The sequence below is a fragment of the Periplaneta americana genome, chromosome 13, assembly GCF_040183065.1.
Source record: "Periplaneta americana isolate PAMFEO1 chromosome 13, P.americana_PAMFEO1_priV1, whole genome shotgun sequence".
NCBI lineage: Eukaryota > Metazoa > Arthropoda > Insecta > Blattodea > Blattidae > Periplaneta > Periplaneta americana.
The window spans coordinates 138,093,621-138,117,979 of record NC_091129.1 but is presented as its reverse complement, the minus strand read 5'-3'; the positions used below and the strand labels follow the sequence as shown (position 1 = coordinate 138,117,979).

The 24,359-nt window shown below is 35.2% G+C and overlaps 2 protein-coding genes across 7 annotated transcripts; one reads left to right on the top strand and one right to left on the bottom strand.

The window, feature by feature from the left end:
- LOC138712482 (probable phosphatase phospho2) lies at window positions 1-7,403 on the bottom strand. Of its 6 annotated transcripts, none has more exons than XM_069844344.1 (3): window positions 3,812-3,930; window positions 3,641-3,686; window positions 1-911 (listed from the first exon to the last, which is right to left on the bottom strand). In XM_069844344.1, the coding sequence occupies exons 1-3, from the start codon at window positions 3,829-3,831 to the stop codon at window positions 183-185; spliced, it is 795 nt and encodes a 264-aa protein (XP_069700445.1). In that variant the 5' UTR covers window positions 3,832-3,930; the 3' UTR covers window positions 1-182. The 6 variants fall into 6 exon arrangements, with proteins under 6 accessions (XP_069700445.1, XP_069700448.1, XP_069700449.1 ...); XM_069844347.1 differs by having other exon boundaries at window positions 3,540-3,686; window positions 3,812-3,893; XM_069844348.1 differs by lacking the exons at window positions 3,641-3,686; window positions 3,812-3,930 and adding an exon at window positions 7,337-7,403.
- Window positions 4,013-22,098, top strand: LOC138712483 (uncharacterized). Its single transcript, XM_069844349.1, has 4 exons — window positions 4,013-4,454; window positions 10,096-10,299; window positions 11,274-11,471; window positions 13,434-22,098. The coding sequence occupies exons 1-4, from the start codon at window positions 4,304-4,306 to the stop codon at window positions 13,607-13,609; spliced, it is 729 nt and encodes a 242-aa protein (XP_069700450.1). The 5' UTR covers window positions 4,013-4,303; the 3' UTR covers window positions 13,610-22,098.
- The last annotated feature ends 2,261 nt before the right edge of the window (window positions 22,099-24,359 follow it).

The window sequence follows — 24,359 nt, the reverse complement described above, 5'->3', positions numbered from 1 at the left end:
GACTTCCTTAAATATTTATGTACACACATATACATACATGTTTATGTATTCCACAAAAAGATACATGAAAATCCTGGCTACAGTAATGAAATACACCACACAAATATTGTACAGTTATTGTTTATGTAGACTTCTTGTGTACTATCGCAAGATTCTGCTTTCTTTCCAGTGTGATGTGATAATTAGTTGAAATAATCTGACACTACTTTCAATATATCATCCCCACTTTTCCAGGAGTGAACAGTTGCTTTCACACTTTCGTCCTTCTGGTTCTGCATTTCTTTTATAAGTTTATCTAGATGGAAATCTTCACGTGCAAAGACTAGATCATTTTCTGAGAGACGTAAACTGGGACACAGATCATACTTACCATCACCAACAAATGCAAGATGCGAGAAATCGATTCCCTCATTCCTCCTCTTCTCAACGTATGACTCTAGAATGTGGCCTTTACACAAGTTCCTGGTGCTAAACTGGCACCAATTTTGCAGGTGGTACATCTCTATCTTCAGACAACCATCCTCATCATAATGTGCAGGATTCGTGAACACTTGTGCTACAACATTCTTAAGTGAAGACTCAGTTAACCAGTCTTTTATGAACACAGAGTTGGAATCAGATATAATAATCACTTCTACTTGGAACTGCTCGAGTGTTCGCAGTAAATTGTTCATCCCTGGAGTGGCAGGTATGCGCACTATTGCATCTCGAATCTGCGTGGGAGTAATACCACTCTCATGAAGGAGAATGAAGATTTTTTGCATGAATGCAGTCCAGCCGTCTTCCTTATACAGCTTCTTCAAATCATCTGTGATTTTATCAGCTGGTAAAAGTTTCTGTACAATTAAATCTGTGTTATCATTAATTATTGTGTGATCGAAGTCAAAAGCAACCAACAAAGGCTTCATCATCTGCAAACAATACAAAACTACGTTATTTCTTATTACAGAAATGATGATTACATTTAAAAGGTCTAACATTCGTTGTCCTCATCCTCACAATCACCAGCAGCAGCCACATTGCCAATAGGCACGTGAAAATACCTGTACACTAGGAATCCTACGATTTGGGAATCGTGCTTGATATGCCAAAACAGCTGCTGTTGCATTGCCATTACACAGTCCATACACATAAACTATGTCGGTGTATTCCTGATGTGTGTACACAAAAGGCATGTTTTAATGGTCAAAACTCAATAAAAAGACTAGTCACAATACGGTTTATTTTTCTCACAACTGTTATTTTAAACTGTTGTCGGTTTCGTTTCTTTAGCAACCTAAACAATTTTAATTTAATTTCTCTTAAAAGTAAAATTTCCTTCATTCACTGCTTTTCAAACGTTTCTTATGTATCTCTACTTAGTAATGCCATAAAATAGGCCTGGTATAAACGGTATAATGCTTGGAGCTGCAAGAAGTTCTATTTTTTCCAGCTCTGTTATCTTTGTAACCTCTCAATTTCGGATATAGGTATGTTAGGTTTAATCAACGTAGAACGTGTCAGGGAACATGTTCCAGAAATTCTAAACATTAAAGTTTGTATAATTTTACCCTCTTGTAATGCTTTCAAATCCCTTTGTAATGCTTTTCACATCAGAAATGACTATAAAAAATTCCGTATAGCTTGCGAAAATTACAATGTTTTAAAAGCAAGGTGAAGAAATATGTTGCTGTGACTATACTGAGGGTCATTGCACCACAAGTGCAAGAAAGAAATCTCACCCTCTACCTGAAAAAACCCTCCTGTCTGCACTGTCAGAAGTTGTATTTACCAGTGCTTTCCTTTGTATGAAAGGATTTTAACACTCAAATGTCTCCCTGTCAATACATTCCTGTCATTTCTGTAAAATGTAGTCAACCTTTGAATTCTGTAGAGTATGCAGTAAGTTTGATAGTGCAAAATGGCGAAGTGGAAATCTCTGTCTATAAGTGAAAAATTACATTAGTGTTGCTCCTAGCGGTATATCAAGTGAAGTTATCTGTAGTTACCAGAACCGCATAGAAAATGTTATCAACTTATCATTCATAATAGTGGTACAAACACATGGCAAACAACAAAGAATTTTTTTTTTTTCATGTGAAATGAGCTCATATTTGCATTTCGCACAGTAACTAATGCACAATAAAATATATATTTCCTATGAAGTAATGTCTAAATGGTTTTCCCCATTTCACAAATTATTTCCCGTCTATAGCGCTCTCCCATTTATAATGCTTAAGGCCACAGTCCCTTGAGAAGCGTACTAATGGAGTTATACTGTAAGCAAGACAGAAATATTTAGTTTTCACTTTATGGCGAAGATGAATGAAATAATAAATAAATATGACATCATACTACAGTATCCTCCTATTACAGAGACTTTGTTTTGTAGTAATCCCCCACTTTACCCAACATTCCATAAAAATTTACTTTGTTTCATTTTACTCACTTTGTCTAATCGTGGAGGCCTTTCTGGCTGCAAAAACCTTCCAATGCAGTGAAAGTGAGTGGAGTGGAAAATATTTAAATTACAGTACATAAATCTTATCTAGTTGTGTACTTAGGACATTATTCTCGGTCCAGAATCCATCCCAAGCCTACAGTATTTAGTTATTCTGAAATGTTCCTAACAAATCTCATCAACTTGACCTGATTATGTTATGGTAGGCCTAAATAACTCAGAATATACTTGCCAGATTTGCATGAAAATTACAATGATTACCTTTTCTGGTGTCTACTAGGTACATTTCTAAGCAATGATGTGCATATTGTGAATCTTCGTATCCTAAATAAAGAGGAGATAGATCACTTGGATTTTTTTAATGCATACTAAACTAGCAAAAATTCACCATTTTTTACTGAATTTTTACTGTATTTTTGGTGCGGAGAAAATATTCGTTTATAAATAAGGAGTTTTCGTGATAGAAGAATAGTTATTTCCCTGGACCAAAATAACAAATTCGAATTCGCTCAAATGATTATGTTTGGCGCTTCTTGTGCGGCTGCTGGTAGAAATGATGCTCATTCTTTACAATTGCTCATACTTAGATTCTAGTAGTCATATGTACCATGAACACAAAAGAAATTGAAGCCGACACCATTTCCCACCGAAATAAGGGTGAAAAGTTGCCGTGAAAGTTGGGACCAGCAAAGAGTTGCGGGCAGGTGGGATCACTCCGTCGAGGTAGAAGGGATAGGTGGCAGAGAGGGGTAGCATATACATCTCATTTCCGTGAGTTGCTTACTGATAACAAAAAAAAAAAAGTTTCCGTAAGGTCGAATCAGAAACAGGTTAGGTTAATTTAGGCCTTTTATGCTTCATAAGAAAGGTCACATCCTTGGACAATTGAGAGTATATACAATGCACACCAAAAGTCTAATCTGTAGGCTATGTTATCTTACATTTCAACCATGTTTAACAGTAAGTAATAAAGTAAATTCAGAGATCGTTATTCATAAAATCCAGTAATATACGAACAGAAAAAATGGTCAATATACTGTATCCAAGTAGACTTTTTGAAAATAATTCACTCTGAAATATTCCATTTCTGTTAACTTACTGCTTTAAGATTATTCTGATGTCATTTATAATCGAAATGTTTCGATGATCCTTATTACCATACAATGAAAATGCATACTACACTATACACAGTACACACACCTCTCTCTTATTCGTAAACATTGACAAACAAACGCTGCGCAAAAGCCTGAAATTCAAAATCATGTTACGAAATTAACTATAGCCGAACATAAATATTTGAATAGGCCTAGCTCAATCCAATATTCAAACACAAGGTGCATTCGTTGCTAAATCCATTTTTATTTGAATTACTTTTTGTAATGAAACGACATTTCTTTCGATTAAAATCATAATTTCTCCACACATTGTTACGTCAACTTCCTATCAACACAAGTGTCAAGTCAGTCGAGTGATCACACTCATGTTGAACCAAGGTTGGTATGCCTTGATGTTGAACTACTAAATCTACTCGACATTAGCACGCTCAGTGTGTCCAACATTGTAAACAACTGTTGCTGAAAAGCTGATCACAATATAACGTAATCAGGGGTGAATTTAAACCCATGAAATAAGAAAAATAAGAAAATTGTAATCAAACCACGTAAACTCTTATACAATCGTTCGATAATCTAAATCAAATGCCTTTAAAAATGAAAGTTACGACTTCATGGAAAATCACTGCCTGCAGTGCGGAAAATAGATTTTCGTAAAACTGTTAAGTTATGTTGGTAATGTATTTACTACTTGTTTGGGCGGTTGCTTTTGGTTTAATAGATCCAAAAATTGCACTTGAATATTTTCAGAATGGCTGTGTCTTATGCAAACTTGTCACTAGTTCTTAGAAGCAGTGATGATATTAAGCAGGAACGCTTAAAACAACATGAGAGGTTTGTGCTTAATAAAAAAATATATGCTGAAGAAATGGCGGGAGAACTGAAATTGTTAATTGCTCTTGGTGAGTTACAATTTTATTGTGCAATTAATTAACCTTTAACAAGTGCTGTGCAACAAGGTTTATTTTGTAATTATACATTAATTTCAGGCCACCGTTTCGGTAACCACCAGGTTACATTCCCAAAACGGCAGTCGCTTGCAATATTCTTTAATAATGTTATTTCATTTATTGTATTTTGTATGTCTTACATTGGCATTGAATCTTTTAAGGTAAGTCAAGAGTTGTAGTAGGCCTACAGTTTTTTGGGATAGGAAGAGAGGTCGAGAAGTCCCCATAGATTACCTGACATTTACCTTACGGTTGTTGAAAACCTCGGAAAAAACCAACCAGGTACTCAGTTCAAACTGGAATCTAATCCAGACCCGAGCGCAATTCCGGATCAGTAGGCAAACGAGCCTGTCGACTGAGCTACGTTGAGAATGGCTCTTCAAAAATATATAATACTTACCAAGTAGATTAATTCAATTCACAGGCATAAACAAGTCATCCGTTGAGCTATAAGTACAAAGATATACAATAGGCCTACATAACAAGTAGATTAATTCAATCTACAAGCATAAGCAATTCATCATTTGAGATATACAGAATGCCCCGTTGTTGTATAACTTAAACATGTGCATTGTGTTATATAGCTATTTGAAAACAAAAAAAATTGTCATATGAACTAATTATCTATAAGGTTTATTTACAGAGAGAGAATAGAAGTTATCATTGAGAGATGTCGTTCCTAACCACGTAACAGCTATTTAGTATTTCATTTTAATTTCATTTGTATTCCATAAATCTTACATTAATATTGAAGCTTTAAGATGTAGAACAAGTCAAAATTTTACAAGATTACAATTTGTTGGTGAGGTGAAGCAGAGGATTCGCCATAGATTACCCGGCATCCACCCCATAGCTGGGGAAACTTTGGAAAGAAACCAACCAGGCAATCGGACCAAACGGGGATCCAACAGTAAGTTATACAAAGAATACAGATTCAAAATAACATGCCATGAATACTGAATATAGGTGTATTAGTTCTGGAACTATCAACGTGAGCAACAAAAAGTATCAGTAGGTAACAAGATTATGAATATTATCCTGACAATATTACCCTATAATTAAGTACTGTTTAGGCATTGAGAGAAATGTACATATTTTATACTAATTGAAGAGCAGAGGGGGGAAAAGTGCATACCTAAGTGCCAAAAAATTAAATTTTCACATTTTCCTTGGAAAGTAATATTAGGCCTCACGCCTATATAGGTCATCAGTGCAAGAATTTGACTACACAATTGGTAAAAAGCTCAGTAAATGGCGCAAGATACAACGCCATCAGCTGAATCCATGGAGAATGATACAAGTACCAGTTGTTAATGTTATTTTTTTGGGACTTACACCCTTTTCACTGTCCGCTCTTCAATTGTGCATCTTTCTACATGCTAAGCATACCAACTTCACAAATAAAATTATAAGAATTGAATAAAGTGGACTATATTTCAGTTACCATTGACCTTAACATGAATGACAACTGAGTTCAAACAACAGATTTAACTATCTAAAAGCTCCTTGAAAAAACATGTATCCCATATTGTTCACTATTTTAGATTCTGACAGGATCTTTGTTATTACTTTATAATCTTCTGTTGATCTTTCAATATCTTCCTTATTCTGAGGCCATACCCAATATTTTCCACTTTTCTTCATATAGGCCTATCATACTTCAGAATCACCTGAGAATGTTGAGAAACAATTTCCTTCAATATCCATGTTCGAATGTACTTGTATATGCACACATTGTGGCATTTTAACATAATTTACTGTAATACAAATGGGAGTTTGAGTTAAAAAATGTTTGTGAATTTTACGTTAATTTCAGGGTATTCCTGTATCAAAAGTTCATAGCATTCTTTTATTTTTAGCATGTGTAGAGTCTTTTCATCAGTAACATCATGCACAGAAATCGCATTTCTTTTCCCTGGTTGTTGGTAACTGACATCATCTCTTTGATGAAAAGACTGAATATTTTCTGTTGTATGTATCATTTGTTATTGAAGATTTTACAGATTTTAACAATTATCAGAAGACAACAATTTTCTGAAATCTGAAAATTCATTTAATTCTAGTTTTTGTTTCTTCACAGCTCTTCTTTTTGATGGACTCTGTGATAATGATTCTTTTGTTTTACTTACAGCCTTGCCAAATGAGGTGTTTGAACTGTAACTTCCTTTCTCTGGAGATTAGTATGTTTTTATTTGTTACAGGTGTTTCAGGAATTTGTTGTTTCAATTTCTCCCTGCATTTCATTTTATGCTCTGTTTCAGACAGTCTTTTCTTTTTTAACATGATGGTACTGTTTGCACACTTGGATTTCTCATTTTCTCTTCGGTTCTTATCACGTTCTCTCTTTTTGGCAAGCTGTGCAGTATAAGAGTTAGGATCTGCTTTTAATTTCTCTCGAAATTTCCTCACCCTTTCTCGGTTCAGTGATGCTGAAGATGACATCAAGAAAAAAATATAGTTAGAGTTCATAATGAATGGATTTATAGAAATATTAATGCCATTCAAATGATTCTCTATCAGATTGCATAAAGGAGCAATGAATTGTGCAATATCATTATACTTTGTCTTGACCCATTCATAATTTATTATAATGTCCCACCCGTAATATGTGCAATGTCCCCACCTGTAATGTGTTATTTAATATAAAAAAGAAGGCACCTCTTTGTTTCGAGTTCTTAGGTTAACAAACCACATGTTTTAGGTTACTTTTGCAAAATATAAAGAAAATTCTGACTATAGAATTTAAATTAATTAATGAAAAGTAAGTTTTTGCATTATAGGTCGGACAAATGTTATATAAAAGTAATATATTAATATAATAAAGTTTAACATACCTTTTCAACAAATCTTCCTTGCAATATGTTATGTTCTGATGTCTGAAATTCAGAATGGCACTTTTTACACAACTGCTGTAGTCAGTTAGCAGCTTTAAATATTACAGTGAAAAAACTTTAAGAATATAGACTACTACTTACCGGTACTTAACTTTAAATATGTGAACAAATTGCACAAGAAAAGAGATACATTTCGCTCATATGAGTGACATAAAAGAAACTTCATATTTTTAGCTTTCATTTGAGTACCCACATGACAGTTTTTAACCACTTTTAATTTTTTGTAGAAATTCCCATATTTTATGAAATTGCTGATAAATGTTTTTTGCCGCAGTTTACTGTATCATTGCAGGTGTTCAAAATGTCTACCATTACAATTGTAGCATAGATATGCCTGTCTCTGAAATGAACTCTTTGATTTTGGAAAAAGAGTTCCGAATCTTAGCATGTAGGCTACCTACACAAGTGGTCTCAGATGAGATGTCTTCCCGCATACACCAGATCCTTTAGATGACCGAATAATAAAAAATCAGAAGGATTGAGATCACGTGATCTTGTTGGCCATGGAGTAAGTTTTTTACTCTCGATCCATTGTCCTGGAAATTCCATGTCCAAATATTTGGAATAATGTGCATAACAGCTAGACATACAGGCGGCAGCAAATGAATTCAGTCGTGCCTCCCCAAAATAAGACTCATGACAATATAACTTATTCCCCATTAGAATTCTCACCGTCTCCCAATGTGAAGAACTCTGCAACTAAGCTGGTTAGACAATTGGTTCATATGAAATTTTTTGTTTCTTTACAGGTACAGTAGCGTGCAAATTAATCTGAACACAACATATTTTTACATTTTCTGTCATTGTTGACCTCACAGCTGCTCATACCGCTTTAATTGACATCTGTAGTACGTGTAATTCCATTGTTGAAGGTCTGTCTTTTTTTTTTATAATATGTGACATTTTGCCTGTCGTTTTGTACTTATAAGCATTTCAGTTGTGTTGAAGACTTAATACTGCAATCCTGTGTACATTCTGTCATCTTCACAAATGGATACAACTCCACGAAAACGGTCTAAAATTATAACATTAGCAGAGCATTCTTCTATGACACAGAGGCAAATTGCTGCAGAATGTCACATCGGTTTGGCTACTGTTAATTCGATCATAAAACGATACTGTACAGGGAGACTGGATCCATCACACCCCAGAAAAAAGGAAACTGTGGCCGGAAAAAGAAGACTTCACCTGCAGATGATCGTTTAATTGTCAGGAAAAGTAAATTAAATCCTAGACTAACTGCTGTCGACTTAACCCGCGAGTTAATGACTACCACTGGGGCGAATATTCACGTCACAACAGTGCGGCATAGGCTTTTGGAAGCTGGACGAAGGGCTCGTAAGTCTATTAAGAAGCAACTGCTAACCCCTGTTATGTGCAAAAAACGCTTAATGTGGGCAAAATTACATCAACACTGGACAGTGAATGACTGAAAGAATGTACTTTTTTCTGATGAGTCTCATTTCGATGTCCATGGCCACCGTGTTTCTTACTTACGGAATGGGAAAGGATCCGAAAAAGTAACAGCAGCTCATCTCCAACAAGCACCCAAATAACCCCCTAAAGTAATGTTTTGGGGTTGTTTTACACATGAAGGGCCTGGAGCATTAATACCTATCAAGGGAATGATGAATTCTGACAAATATATTCACTTATTGGAAACTAGAATCATACCCCAGCTGCAAAAATCATTTCCGGAAGGCAGAGGTGTGTTCCAACAAGACCTGGCACCATGCCATACGTCTCGAAAAACTACAGAATTCTTCAACAAGAAGAATATTCAGGTACTCCCCTGGCCAGGCAACTCACCCGACATCAACCCCATTGAGAACTTGTGGTCAATTTGCAAAAGAAGAATGCAAAAAATGGATTGTTCTACAAAGGAGAAGATGATTTCTGCCCTCATTAGTGTATGGTTTCGTGATGAAGAAATGAAGAATATTTGTGGGAAATTAGTGGAATCCATGCCAAATCGTCTCAGAGCTGTTATTAGGAACAAGGGAGGCCACATAGATTACTGAGGTATGTCTTAGATCCTTTTTTTATCCCGTTTGAGTGTTTTTGCATAAGTAATTACGTTGTTCGGATTAATTTGCATGCTACTGTATATAACACGTTGCACATGTTTAAGGTACAATAACAGGACACTCTGTATAAAAATATGCAATATATAGCCACTAGATTAATTCAGTTTATGTATAGGTATAAACAATTCATCAGTTGAGCTATAGAGCCTACAGAAATATACAATACATAACAAATAAATTAGTTCAATTTACAAGCATAAACAATTAATCAGTTGAGTAGAAGGTATGAGTATGTAGAAATTTGGTTAATTTTGTTCTGAACCTTTTCTCTTGGCCCTTCAAAGCTTTAAGATAATTAGGTAGTGCAATTGAAGAATAATACATGAATGTGAACTCCTTCTTTGTAATAGCCAATGCTTATAACTTTGGACTCAGTCATTTCCGGACCAGGGTTCCTTATCTTAAATTAATACATGTGCCCTTCCCCATCATCCCTGAAGGGTAGTAGCACCAACCCGGAAATACCCTGTATTTAGTGTTGTGGTTTTTTTCCTTTTTCACTTCATTGTATTGTGGACAATAAATTGAGTAGTTTATAGGTATCATTAAATAATTGCCTTCATAATTTATATAAGGAATTAATAATTTAAAATATAATTATTTCTGCAAAAGACCAGAAGAAAGTGCAGCCAACAACCTTAAAACAAGAATTCACCGAAGCAGAAGTAAATATTTCTACTCTGAAGAAGAGGGAACTTGGAATCGTAGAAGATATAAAATTTCTGGAATCAGACATCTTGTGTTCAAAAAAGAAGATTGCTGTAGCTAATGAAGAGGAACAGCAACTACTTGCCAGAAAAAAGAAAGCGGAAACAGGTACGAATCTGGTAGCATCAAATAATTGAGGAATTTTTGCATAATTCTTTGTTCTTAAATTAAAACATTAATTACCAAATGGAAAACCTACTTTATTCTGATATATATATTTGTTATTTAGGCCTATGTATTGAGAACATATCAACATAATATCACACTGTTTCTTGAATTTTTTAACCTACACAGTTCGATGATATTTCCATCATTGACGTGGATGTGATATCTAAAGTGTGTTACATTTCAGTGATTTTTTCCATTGCTAGACTGGACATATAGTAAAGTATGTGTCAACAATTCTCTTCCCCTTGCTTAATAAATTGACATTTTTTTTTTAGTTTTTTTTTTTTATCTTGAGTCCACAACATTCCTCCATTTTCTCGTGTACCGTCAAATTTTCACATACTGCACATATATACAGACAGCTTACATATGGATGTAAGTCCATTAGGTTGTGAGCAACCTGGTGATCGTGTAAGGGGGTTAATAGCAGTTTTTGATAGGGTGTGCCAGTCCCCTCCTAACACTTAAATCTGATTAAACCCAAGAACAACACAAACAGTGAGGCCAGTTCCTAAATCCCCGTTAAAAAATCCCTTGGTAGAGTTGGGAATCTAATCTGAAATCTTGGTTAGGAGCCAGCATTAGTTTTAAATTTGTTTAAAGTTAAAAGTTAAAATTGCAACTTTTGATACCTTACTAACACTGATTTAAGCTTTAATCTAGGATTACCTAAATTTCCTAATCTAGCAAAAGTAGCACCTTAAAGCAAAACTCATAATTTCAATGTAATCATTGTACAGTACACAACCACGAAACTTATAAAATTGTTCTGAGTTTGCGATAATGAAAGATGACGTTTGTTGTTAATCTGTGACAGCAGGGGGAATAGCATAAGGGATGGCTGAACAAAGGGAAGGTAAACCTCATTTTGTTTTAAAAGCTTAGGAATGATTTTAATACATTTTATTTTGCAGAAAAAGAAAACTTCGAGAAAGATGTAGTTAAAATGCACGACACATTTGTGAAGGCATTGGCATATTACAAAAAGAAACTGAATATTCGTTTGAGATTTAAGGAGAACGAACAGTTAATTGTCCATTTTCTTGACATCCCAGCACATGGAGACGATTTGTGTTCGGTTACAGTTGCAAAGGAAAATGACAAATGGAAATGTAAGTATCGGTATTTTTCAGAGATTGCTGCATGTGAAGTATTGCATTATTAAAATTGATGTCAGTGTATTGTTATTCTTCTTTGTAATTGCAATACATTTAGTTGACGTGATTTAGTCCTTACTTTCCAGAGCTTTGTAATAGGTACAGTAAAGCTTCTTTTATATGTTTCTTTTCATACTTATATGTTTTTTTTTCTTAAATCCTGGCAAAATTCCTATATTTTCCCTTCCATGTTCATTTATTTTGCTTACGGTATACGTTTTTCGTCTATACGTATTTTACACTTATACGACCATATTTTAAACCCCAGGAGATACCAATTTACTCGAAATTAGGTTGAAAAATGTAAGAATGTGAAAATACAGTGCATGTTTATTGTTGAGATGCGGACCATTATGAAATTCGTGGAAATTCGAAACTGTCCATGCTTACCTGCACCAATCTTAATGACACTTATTGCTTTAGAAACAGTGAAACTTTTTATAACACACCATGATGTAACTGAACAAATTATAGAACAGTTATCACAATTTGAGGGCATGGTTTATTCCTTAGGAGTAAGCAGTCCAAAATAATTGACTTTTTGTGCAATAATCATGTGTTATTAAATGAAGATCATACTGGAAGAACAAGGTAAGTCATTGTAAAATTTTTCTGGATTGGAGATTGAAACGTAATTTATCAGCCAGCTATAGTTCTAAACATTTATGGCCTTATTCATTGACATTCTTAGCCCGGGCTTCCAGTGGATGATCAGTGAAGTAACGCTTCGTATTCATAAACCAGTGTTAGCGATATATGATATGAATCCTGTACAAATAACCAGTCGATAGCTGCAGCTAGCTTAGTACGCTCGTAGCGCGGGCTAGCGAAATGTCTATGAATAGCACCCCTAAGATTTTATACAAAGAATTTTACATTCTTCAAGAATATGTGTTATAAATTGGAGTATTTTGTTACAGACTCCAGCGTGGTTTAACTGTGAAGTTCTGTATTTCTCATATGAAAATTTTATTAAACTGGTTTAATTTGTTTTCCCTATATAGTCTTCAAATGCTACTTCAGATGTATCATTTCAGTTATACATTTTTCTCACTTATGCGTTTTTTCCTTCTTCTTGCGTTAATAAAAGCGTATAAATTAAATTTTACTGCATATCATTAGTACAATTCAGCCATTGTATTTTTATGGATATTATTACATGGGTAGATTGAAGTGGTGGATGAGATAATACATAAAGCAATGTACACTTAAACCACTTATAATGGCATGCTGTGTTACCATCAAATTTTTATTGAAATGAGAAATTTTATCTATAGCTCACTCAGTCAAGGACAGGGTTCTTTTACGTGCCTTCCAACTAACATTCTTCAGATAAACACACGAGCTTAAGTGAAAAAAATTTGGAGAAATTAGTTGTTGTACGTTGTTTCAAAAGAGAATAAAAATGTAACAATGTAGAACTCAATTTTGATAGTGCATATTTTTACTGATTTCTCGCTTCATTGTGCAAGTTTTGTCATATGATAGTGCATGAATGCAGACATGTTTTAAGATTTGCTAGTGCATGGAAATCTGGGCTCTAGTCATGATCTTACCTCACATGCCATGTGCCAGGAATTCCACAGATGATGGGACCTCAACTAATGTAATACACACCATTGTTTCTTAATGCAACATTCCAGATAAGTTTTCACATCCTTATAGTTAGTATGAGCAGCTGTTTTATATTTTCCTATCTACTTTGGAGACCTGTGTGCGCAAATTGAGGGGAGATTTCGACGTGAACCTTAGGTCTAAGTGCAAGCATAGTAATCACTAGTCTCTTGAGGAGGGCGTTACATAAAGAAAGACTGGATGTTTGTTTATAGACCTTATACTGTTTTTGGAAAAAATTGTGGTGCCTATTTTTTTAATTTATCCTTATAGTGTGTATAATTCAAATAACTCTATTTTCAGTGATAGAAACAAATCCTGCCTTACCTTGTGAGAAGAAACTGGCAAGACAATTGGAGACAACAGAGGATACACAAGGACTTTTACATCACGTTCGCACCTTATTTGTGCAGCTCTCAAGCAGAGAAGCTGAAGATGGGCAACACAAGATTGGCAAGAAAATCTCCAAGAAATCTTGAACTCTCGCTCTTAATTGAAAAGAAGAAAGAATTATTATAAAATATGTAAACTTTTTTTTGTAGATTTCCAAATGAAACTTAAATCTAATATTTTTGTATGAATGTTAATGGTTGCTTAAATTTATATATACATTTTATAAAGTATTCAATTAATATGCATTATCAGAACAACATCTAGGAAAAAAGTTTCATATTCAGAATTGAAAAGTTCTGCCCTGTGAATAGAACTGTAGCAATGGATTGTAGTTTTCGTATGATTAGTTTTTAAAATACTGTGTAAGCCATCACCATAGCTCAGTCAGCTAAGTGCTTGCCTGCTGATCCTGAATTGCGCTCGCATGCAGGTTCGATTCCTGCTTGGGCTCATTATGCGGTTGAGTTTTTTTCCGAGGTTTTCCCCACCTGTAGGGCAAATGTCAGGTAATCTATGGCGAATCCTTGGCCTCATCTCGCCAAATACCACTCACTATCACCAATCCCATCGACGCTAAATAATCTCGTAGTTGATACAGCGTTATTAAATAACCAAGTGTAAAAAAAACTATGTAATAATAATAATAATAATAATAATAATAATAATAATTTATTTATTTAATCTGGCAGAGCTAAAGCCAGTAGGCCTTCTCTTTCGCCCAGTCAGACTCTAATTCTAATTGAATACAATTGCTTACATAGTTATTACATTAATATCTAGACCATAAAACAACATGAGTAACAAAAAGATAGACCCAATTCAGAATCCTATATCTTTGCAATCACGAGTCGCTTGTGAATTACATATATATCACTTGAAATGACATGTCAGTTTCTATGACCAATGCTAAATGTCTCTCCCAACGTTACAATAGCAGCAAAATTTACTGACTGCAGTTATACAGGATTTTTATTGTATTGAGACTAAACATTTTTAGTTGGTAAAAGTAAACGTGTTCTGCTCTGTTTCTGCAAGAACAATTTACGGCCCTTTCTTTTTCAAGGAAAACAGAATTAATGGGCAGACCTACCTCGAAATGCTGGAAAACTGTATTTTCCCACAATTTCATTAAGACTCCAATGACTTCATTCTCCAGCAAGATGAAGCACCATCACATTGGCACCAGCAGGTTCGATAGTTCCTAAATGACACACAGGGTTGCCAGATTCTCTCGTCAGGAATCCAGGACAGGTGATGATATTGCGTACCTTAGCGTGACTACACAGTTGAATCAATTAAATTTGCAATACAACTGATTTTTGTTCGTTTGAAGTATTTCAACTAATTATTTAGGCCCTAAACTTTTAATTTTGTTACATTTTTGCTAGATTATGAAATTCCATTTGAATTTCTGATAAAGTTTGGAAAAATAATGTCACATTACAGTCTGATCTAAACAGAAAAAATGCATTGATAAGTGTTTAAATCATATCTATAATAAATCAACTTCCAAAGAGACACTGCACAATACATACAATATTATTATTGTCTTTTTTTTTTTTTTTCAATACAACCCAATAGGAGGTGCCAAGTGGCATTGATGACGATATTGAACATAGGTTGGACGGGGTCTTGAAAATATGGCTAAGGAATTTTAAAAACAATTTTATATAAGTGATCCAAAAATTGTATTTTTACATTTTTTTTTTGACATTCCGGGATAAACATAACCTAATCCAGAACACAGGACATTAAAATCCAGGACATCTGGCAACCCTGGTGGCACACTGTCTCAATGCACGGGACCTGAAGACTTAGCACTACACTCTTGGCCCCCAAGGACCTCAGACATTACACCTTGCGCCTTCTTACGGGGTTACATCAAAGACTGTGTTTTTGTTCTGCTCTTACCAACTAATCTGACCAAATATTTCAACTCAGACAAATACTTGAAAAATCATATGAATATAATATTGGAACCTATTAGTTGTTCATAGATTTTAAACAGGCTTATGACAGCATAAATCGACGACAACTGTACATTATAATGAAAGAATTTGGTATCCCCGAAAAGATTATAGATTTGATTAAAATCACATTAAAGAAAACAGTTAATCAGATCCAAGTTGGTGGGAAATTATCAAATGATTTTGTGACAGAAATTGGTCTTAGACAGGGAGACTCACTTTCAACATTGTTGTTTAACATAGCCTTAGAAAAAATTATACATAATATAGTTATAAACCCAGGTGGCAGTATAATAAATAGAACTAGGCAATACATGGCCTATGCAGACGATGTTATAATAACAAGATCAGCTTCAGCAATAAATGAAATATATGAGGAAATAAAGGAGATAACAGAAGAGATTGGACTCGAAATTAATATTGATAAAACAGTATTTATGAACACGTCGAAAAATAGGATAAGAACGGAAGAAAATAAGATTGTTTCTATTGCCTTAGAGCAATTTAAGGAATGTAATGAGTTTAAATACTTGGGTTCACTGGTTACATGGGACAATGATTGCAGTAAAGATATAAAAGCTGGAATTTCAGCAGGGAATAGATGTTATTATGCCTTACACAAAGTTATGAGAACAAAGTATATTTCTAAGCAGACAAAATTATTAATATATAAAACAATAATTAAACCCATGGTAGTTTATGGATGTGAATCATGGACCATGACTGAACAGCAACAACAACTTAGAAGATAGGAAAGGAAAATTCTGAGAAAGATTTATGGTCCTGTCAAAGAACAAAATAATTGGAGAATCCGTAGTAACTTGGAATTAGAACAAGTATATAAGGAACCTAATATAGCCAAGCCAAATGTCTTGTCTCAAAATTGAGACGATTCAACAAGGCTCATGACAACAATCACCTCCTACATAATAGCCAAATTGGCTAGTCTCTTATACATGAGACAACTCATCTAGCCTAAGGTATTCCGTGGTTTTCTCAGGCGTAAGACAAATGTCGGGATGAGCCCTATAAGAAATGGGCCACGGACCTATATGCCCTTCCCCATACATATTCCACCCTTATTATAAACGATGTATGCCCTAGTTCAGATAATATAAATAGTCTATTAAATATACGAGGTCACTTAATAAGTCGCAAATTGAAAGGACAGGGACCTCTCAAATTGCAGATTAGATTTCACGGCGCTTCTTCCGACGGCCTTCACATGCTTTGTCATCGAACAACAGATGACGGCGTCTTGCCATTCTAACGGCAAACACCAGCCAACTCCTCCTTGCCCCGTTCCGTGATCAATTGATCAATGTCAGCCCTCGCGTATGTGGTACCTAAGAGGTTCCGTCCAATTTCGGCTTCCCCTTCAAAATTTTCTAGAGCTCCTTCAGGGGAGCAGCGTAACCCGGAGTGAGACTAGTGGCCAACAGGCTTGGAGCTCACATATTTAGTTTTGTACAGCCCCCAACCCACTTGCAAGGACGCGTTTTGCGTACCTTTTAAATTTTCCTCCCAATTCTCCTTCGATTTTTCGATAACTTCGATAAAAATTAGAAGACTTGAATGGGTAGGTCACTTAATTAGAATGGAGGATGAAAGAATGGCGAAGATCTTCACTGGAACAATGGAGGGAAGGAGAGATAGATAGATTGAGATGATTAGATTGTATTGAGGAAGATTTGAGGAAAGTGGGAATAAGGAGATGGAGGAAGAGGGCAGAGGACAGAAGCGATTGGGCTATTGTTTTAAAGGAGGCTTTAGCTAAACTATAAGGGTGCTATTCATAGACATTTTGCTAGCCCGTGCTACGAGCGTGCTAAACTAGCCCCGGCTATTGACTGATTACTTGTACAGGATTCATATCATATCACTAACACTGGTTTATGAATACGAAAAACGTTAGTTCACTGATGATCCACCGGAAGCCCGCACTAAGAATGTCTATGAATATGCCCTAAGAGCTGTATGCCAAAAGAAGAAGATTACTAACTAATATGGATGACCTCAGAAACAGAATCATAGCAGCAGTGAATTCAGTGGAAGAAGGCAGTGGAGAAGAGTTTGGGGCAAATTCAGCTATCACCTCGATGTTGTCCATGCAGCAGGTGAAGGGCACATAGAGCACTTATAAAATGGTGAGTAGAACTTGGCAACTCACTAAACTATTTGCAGTTTGTTGTGCAATTATAACTTACTGCCATTGCGAGATATAGGGCTTTGAAACTGAATCCATCTTTTTGTTACACGGTGTATTTATTATTAGGATTACGAAGTTTTAGTCAAATTGCTTATCATATCATGCAACCAATAACTGAAGTTTCACGTTTGGGAAGCCATACAGTCACATAGTTGTTTAGTCAGCTGTCCAAAAACAGGTTTGAATTTCATAATAAGCGACACTAATAAGGCATAATTCATGAGGCAACTAAGCCATGAGATAATGAGTAGGTAGCCAGTTCCTTCCTCTCAATTTTAAGGGAAGTTCAGGGGAATTGATGGCTGTGGTGGAAAACGGATTTCTAATCCAATATGTATTAACTTCTCAATTTCTGGAAGGCTTTTCGAAAACTGTATCCTCAGGTTTTCTAAGTGGTGTTTGACTAATTATTTCTAAAACTCCATCAGCAATACTACATTTTGTCCACTATGTTCAAACAGTTGGGAAAACTGCAGTATGTATGTATCCAGTGCCTTCCTACTTCACTTTACGTGATTCGGGTTCCACATATAGCGGATAGATGACAGGACTGTGACCCATTTTCTAGTTGCACACCACTTCGGTGGGTCATGCTATGCGTGATGACGTATCTGTTAAGAGTTATGTCGTGTACTAGGATGAATGTAAGTGTAAGTGTAATATTGCCTTTATTAAATGCAGTCAATCCAAAATAAAACTTTCGTACAAAACCCTTTCACTTCAACATGAGATTTAAAAATATTTTCATCGAAATCTTGGAATTGAAGAGTGAGATCATTAATCAAATAAGCTAGCTAACAAATCCACCCTTCATCTCCAAATATATCACCAGATCGGATTTCAGTTTTATAACGAAACACTTTATCTCGTTTATAATTTTTTTTAAATGTGCAGCGATAACAGCAATAGTAGGGGATGATTAAAACTAAGTTTGGAAGAACTTGTTTTCCCTAATAGTTTGTGGATTTTCTCCTAACAATTTCACGTCATCTGCATAAACAAGCAGCTGATGTAACCCATTCAATTCCAAACCCTCTCTCTTTTCCTGGACTTTCCTAATGACATATTCTAGAGCAGGGGTTCTCAACCTTTTTAAGAAAGTGAGCACCACCCACATGTAATACTAAATGAGCGAGCACCGTCAAGTCGAACAGCTTTAATATATGAACACGTAATTAAATTAAATAAATAATATACACTTTTTAAAAACAATGACCATGGTAATGGTATCTTTGAACTTTAATTTTATTCAACATTTTAGTGATGTCCAAGCATAAGCTTCTTAATATCAATAAATTAATCTTTCATAAAAGAAATAGCTCTCAGACTCATTACTGGTGGAATGAAAACAACTCCAATAGATTCTATGAGATTCCTCACTAATACTAACATCATCAAAATGACAATAGAAGAAAAAGCACTGATTCAATATGAAAAACTTATCAGATTACCAGGAAACAATTGGAATTCATACAGTCCTCTCTGTAGATTAAAAACTCAAAAAAGTTTCATATCCATGGTTCAAGAATTAAAACAGAAAATCAACATCCCGAATTTAAAAGAAAACTTACAAATTAAACCAAACCCTTTAACTCTATTAAATATAGAGTATAATTCAAATTTAACAGAAGAAATACTGAAATCAGAAGTAAACATTGAAATAATGAAACATTTGTCTTCAGAGACAGTTAATATTAGGTACCCTCCATAAAACTGTCTTCATTTATACACTGACGGATCCTTGATCTCCAGAGAACAAGGTGCCGGTGCAGGTGTTACATGCTGTATCTTCTCACTTTATAGATCTCTTGGGTATGGAACAACAAGTTTTGATGGAGAAATCGTTGCAATAAGTGAATGTCTCAGGAATCTTCTATGCCATATCAATAAATTTAAGAATGCAGTTATATTGTCAGACTCCAAAGCAGCTATTCTATTAATAGTCTCTAGACACACACCTTCATCTCAAACAGCAGAAATAACTAAAATGCTCTCACAATAACACTCAATAAAAGAATTGTATTCCAATGGATACCATCCCATTGTGGAATCCTGGGAAACGAAAATGCAGATGCTTTAGCAAAGGGCAGGACTGCTACTTACAGACCTGTTACTAAATCTACGTATTACTCTATGAAAAGATTTATTAAATCTACTTGCTGTGATGGAAATTTCTTTCTCAGATTTCTGACTGAAAAGTTCAGAGAGTTCAATTTAGAAACATATTTGGAATTTATAAATTATAAAGAAGTTTTTGATAAAATGAAAAGAAGTAAATTAATTGAAATATTGAAGAATGAGAATAACATACCTAAGTTGCTCATTTCAGCAATATTTACATTAAAATTTAATTGCAGTTACAATTGAATCTCTGTTCTCCGATTAGAAATATAGCATATAAATTGAGCAGTGAGATAAGGTTATTATATACTTACTTACTGGCTTTTAAGGAACCCGGAGGTTCGTTGCCGCCCTCACATAAGCCTGCCATCGGTCCCTATCCTGAGCAAGATTAATCCAGTCTCTATCATCATATCCCACCTCCCTCAAATCCATTTTAATATTATCTTCCCTTCTACGTCTCGGCCTCCCTAAAGATCTTTTTCCCTCCGGCCTCCGAACTAACACTCTATATGCATTTCTGGATTCTCCAATCTCAAACGTCTGGATTTAATGTTCCTAATTATGTCAGGTGAAGAATACAATGCGTGCAGTTCTTATTATATACCATACAGTATATGAATAAGATAATGCAAGAATGAAGAGCTACTGCACATTGATTGTTACATGACTTGAGTGCTGCTGATGTCACCAGAGGTGGCTACAGAGTGCAGGATATTGAGGGTATCAAATAATTTGTGGAGGGGGAAAACATACTCTCCTAATTTGCGGAATCAACACAGGTAAATTTACAAAAAACAGGTAGTACAAGCATGGCACCATTCAAATAAACAAACTTCAACACCGATACATGCTTTTTGCAGATGATCGATCAGGTATTGGTATCTATAGTGTGGGACTGATCTCACCAGCCCTGGCTGGAGGAGAACATCACAGGGTAAGCTGGGAGTGGGGATGTAGTAGAACGGATAAGGGGTGTTGACAGGCCAAAGGTCTGACCATTCAGCTACTACAGAGGTTAATACATGTATAGTGATTCGTTAATTGTTTTTATGAAGCTTATACTGTAGATGTTATCAGTTCGGAAGCTGGCAAATAGGAGCTTGGTTTCAAGTAGCTTTGGAGTGAATAACAGTTGATGCATTCCTTTTGCATTCTTCACAGGGCTGGTGAGGTGAGTCCAGTATAATAGTTCAGGATCAGACTATTATTCAGACAAAATTTTACATCAAGTTATTACAAAATTTTCGGTGGTAATAAATACAGAAAGAATCAAAGTGATTGCTTTTATGGAGGTACCTAACAAAGAGTAAAATTTACATTAATAGCAATATAATTGAACTTACAATTATTCGGACTACTGTGACTTTTCTTATGTTAAAGAAAACAATTTAAAAATAAAGATAATATTTCTAAGAATAACAGATATCATCAGTCACATTTTCAAACCAAATTTAATTTATAGACATACAAGAATGAAAATTTACAAGATATTTGTCAGACTTACCCCTTAGCTATGGCAGTGAATAATAGAATAAACGAAAAATACAAAGCGGATTGATAAGTGCAGTGCTGAAATGGAATCCATAAGGCGAACTTTAGATCATATTCTTTGTGATCATAAGCGAAATAAAGAACTGATGGATAAAATGGAATTGGAATTAGAAACAACTGCAATTTTACATAACTTTTATAACTCGCTGGCAAAATTGCAAAGACCATGTTGCAAGAATGTCCTGCGCCGTGATGTCCTGGTCTAAGGCATCCCGCCTAGGACTCGCGTTACGGAATGCGCACTGGTTCGAATCCTCATGGGGGAAGAAATTTTCTCATGAAATTTCGACCAGTGTATGGGACCGGTGCCCACCAGCATCGTGATGCACTTGGGGAGCTACAATAGGTAGCGAAATCAGGTTGTGAATACCAGCTATAACAGCTGGGGGGGATCATCGTGCTAACCACACGATACCTCCATTCTGGTTGGATGATCGTTCACCTCTGCTTCGGCATGTGGGCGTGAGGCCAGCAGCTGGCTGGTCGGTCTAGGCCCTTCACGGGCTGTAGCACCACGGATTATTATTATTATTATTATTATGTTGCAAGAATGGATTCTGGAAGCGTATTTGAATTAATGCCGAATTATCAGCCAAAAAGGAAGATAAATTTAGGAAGACGCTTAAAAAAGTGTAAGAATTGTCTAATGTAGAGCCCATAACAGGTCTTAATAAGTCTAACATAATGTTATGATGACCATGACGACTACAATGAAGATGAAAAAGCAGAGAAACAAATGTATGTATGTATGTATGTATGTATATATATATATATATATATATATATATATATATATATATATATATATATTTTAAGATACGATACTTTATCTGTGACTTCAAAGCAATAATTATCATTTCATGCTGATGTGTATTCCTTATACCAGTATTGCCAAACATACCAGGTTAAAACCAAAATCGTTTTTTTTACCATAAAAAAAGGGATTATTTCCAATCCCAGTTTTCTACATTCTTGAGCCTTACCTTTAGTCTTTCCAGACTCTGGAACCAGACACCAAGTAGATAATGGGCAAACATCCTTACCTATAGGTAGTATTCAAAGCTATAGATTTGTGTACATTGGTTATATCAATTAAAAATATCCCTAAGAACTAAAACAAAAGGTATAATTTTTCTTTTACACAATACTGAGGAACTATGATGCCAGACTGACATAGATGCGCAATTATCTGAAACTGAATTTCAACTTTAGCTTCATTTTGTATCTTGTCTAAAATTAAATATAAATGTTCACAGTGTACACCACACAAGAAAGCAGAGGTGCGAAGCTTCCTGAAATTTTGAGAACAGAAGAATTAATATACAATAGTTTTTTCACCCGATACTAACTTATTTCATTGAGGTACTGTACTGTTTTCTCTAATAACATTCTGAAAGTCTACAGAAAAATTCCTTATCCTTTTCAATTCAAGACTCCTAATGAACGACAGATACTGTCTGTCTGAGTGGTTATGTCACATCCTGGTTTCCCCCACCCACTTCTGCTGGCCTCTCGTAAAGGCTAGTGGCTAGGCTGTTAGACTCTATCACAGTCTAGTACATACAGTCACGAAGCTCAATACGTAGGGAATATGCATCCAATAACAGTTTGAACTTTAGTTGCTAGCCACTAGGATCGCTACTGTCATACAGCCTATTGTTCCTAGTACTCTCAGTTGCTAACCGCTTGGAGTATTGTATCGCAAGAAATGCAAAAAAATCACCTCAAGCTTCGTGACTGTATGTACTGGACTGTGGCTCTATCCTGAAAATATTTTCTGTACAGAATTAGAAGTTTACGTAATACACATTATACAACTGTTTAAAATAATTTAAAGAAAAGGGCCCTGTTAAGTAAACAACTGCTGCGACATAACCACTGGACAGACAGTACGTATAGATATCCCCCCTCCTTCCACTTCCAAAATAAAGCAACCGAATATTACAGCATACAGGGAAGAATGATTTTAATTTTTAACGAGTTACATAAATATTTTTATGCTCGACCATGCCTAAATGTAGTAATTATACACCTGGTAGCAGTCCTTTAATGCGTGTCATTAAAGTACAGGTGTTCAGCCAATGACAACTCAGCTTACAGGTGTTCAGCCAATGACAAGTCAGCTTTGTACCGTTATAAAACCACAAGTATCTATTATTCTCGGATATGCAATCGAAAGAGAATTAGCGAAAAGTCACGGAGGCTGGAAATCCAATACTGTCGCAGAAGGTTATGTTCTGTTACTATAATAATTAGCGTTAATTGTAAATAATATTCAAATAAATTCAATTTGTCATCTCGTTTTTCAATATCGAATTCAATAATCAAGGTTATATCAAGTTTAACGGGATTACATCAAGGTCAATGACATTATTGTTCCTCGGGAAAAAATCAATACTTTCACGTCTGCACACATCTCACAATTCACGACCTAGAACAAGGTCACTTCCGATCTTGTCAGATACAAATAAAATGTATACATCTGAATAATTTCAAGTTAGAAATATGGTCGAGCATAAAAAGTCGTATGAAACTTGCCTATAATGGTAATTAAGACGCTCGTATGAATATTATGAAACTTGCGCTCGTTTCATAAACATCCATACTTGCGTCTTAATTACTATCATTATAGGCTCGTTGCATAATGTACTATTAAACGTTACAAGAACCATTTCAGAAAGATACTAAGGTACCAGTATATATGGCTCAAAACTAACCTTCACATTTTCATTGCGAATTGTCTAAATAGGCGAGGTACAGTAAAAACTTGGGTCGCCAGACACTTGGTAACTGAATAAGTTCAAAGCAAATTTCGAAAATTGCCCACTAGGGATCAACTCTGATTTTAGTAGGGGGACAACTAGAGTTGGATTATACCTCTAGCATAAAAGAAGTCCACGAGCAAGATTAGCAACCTACCTATTTGTGGTTACCATAAATTTTTAAGAAAAAAAACCTGTTAATTATGTCGGAATTAAATAATAT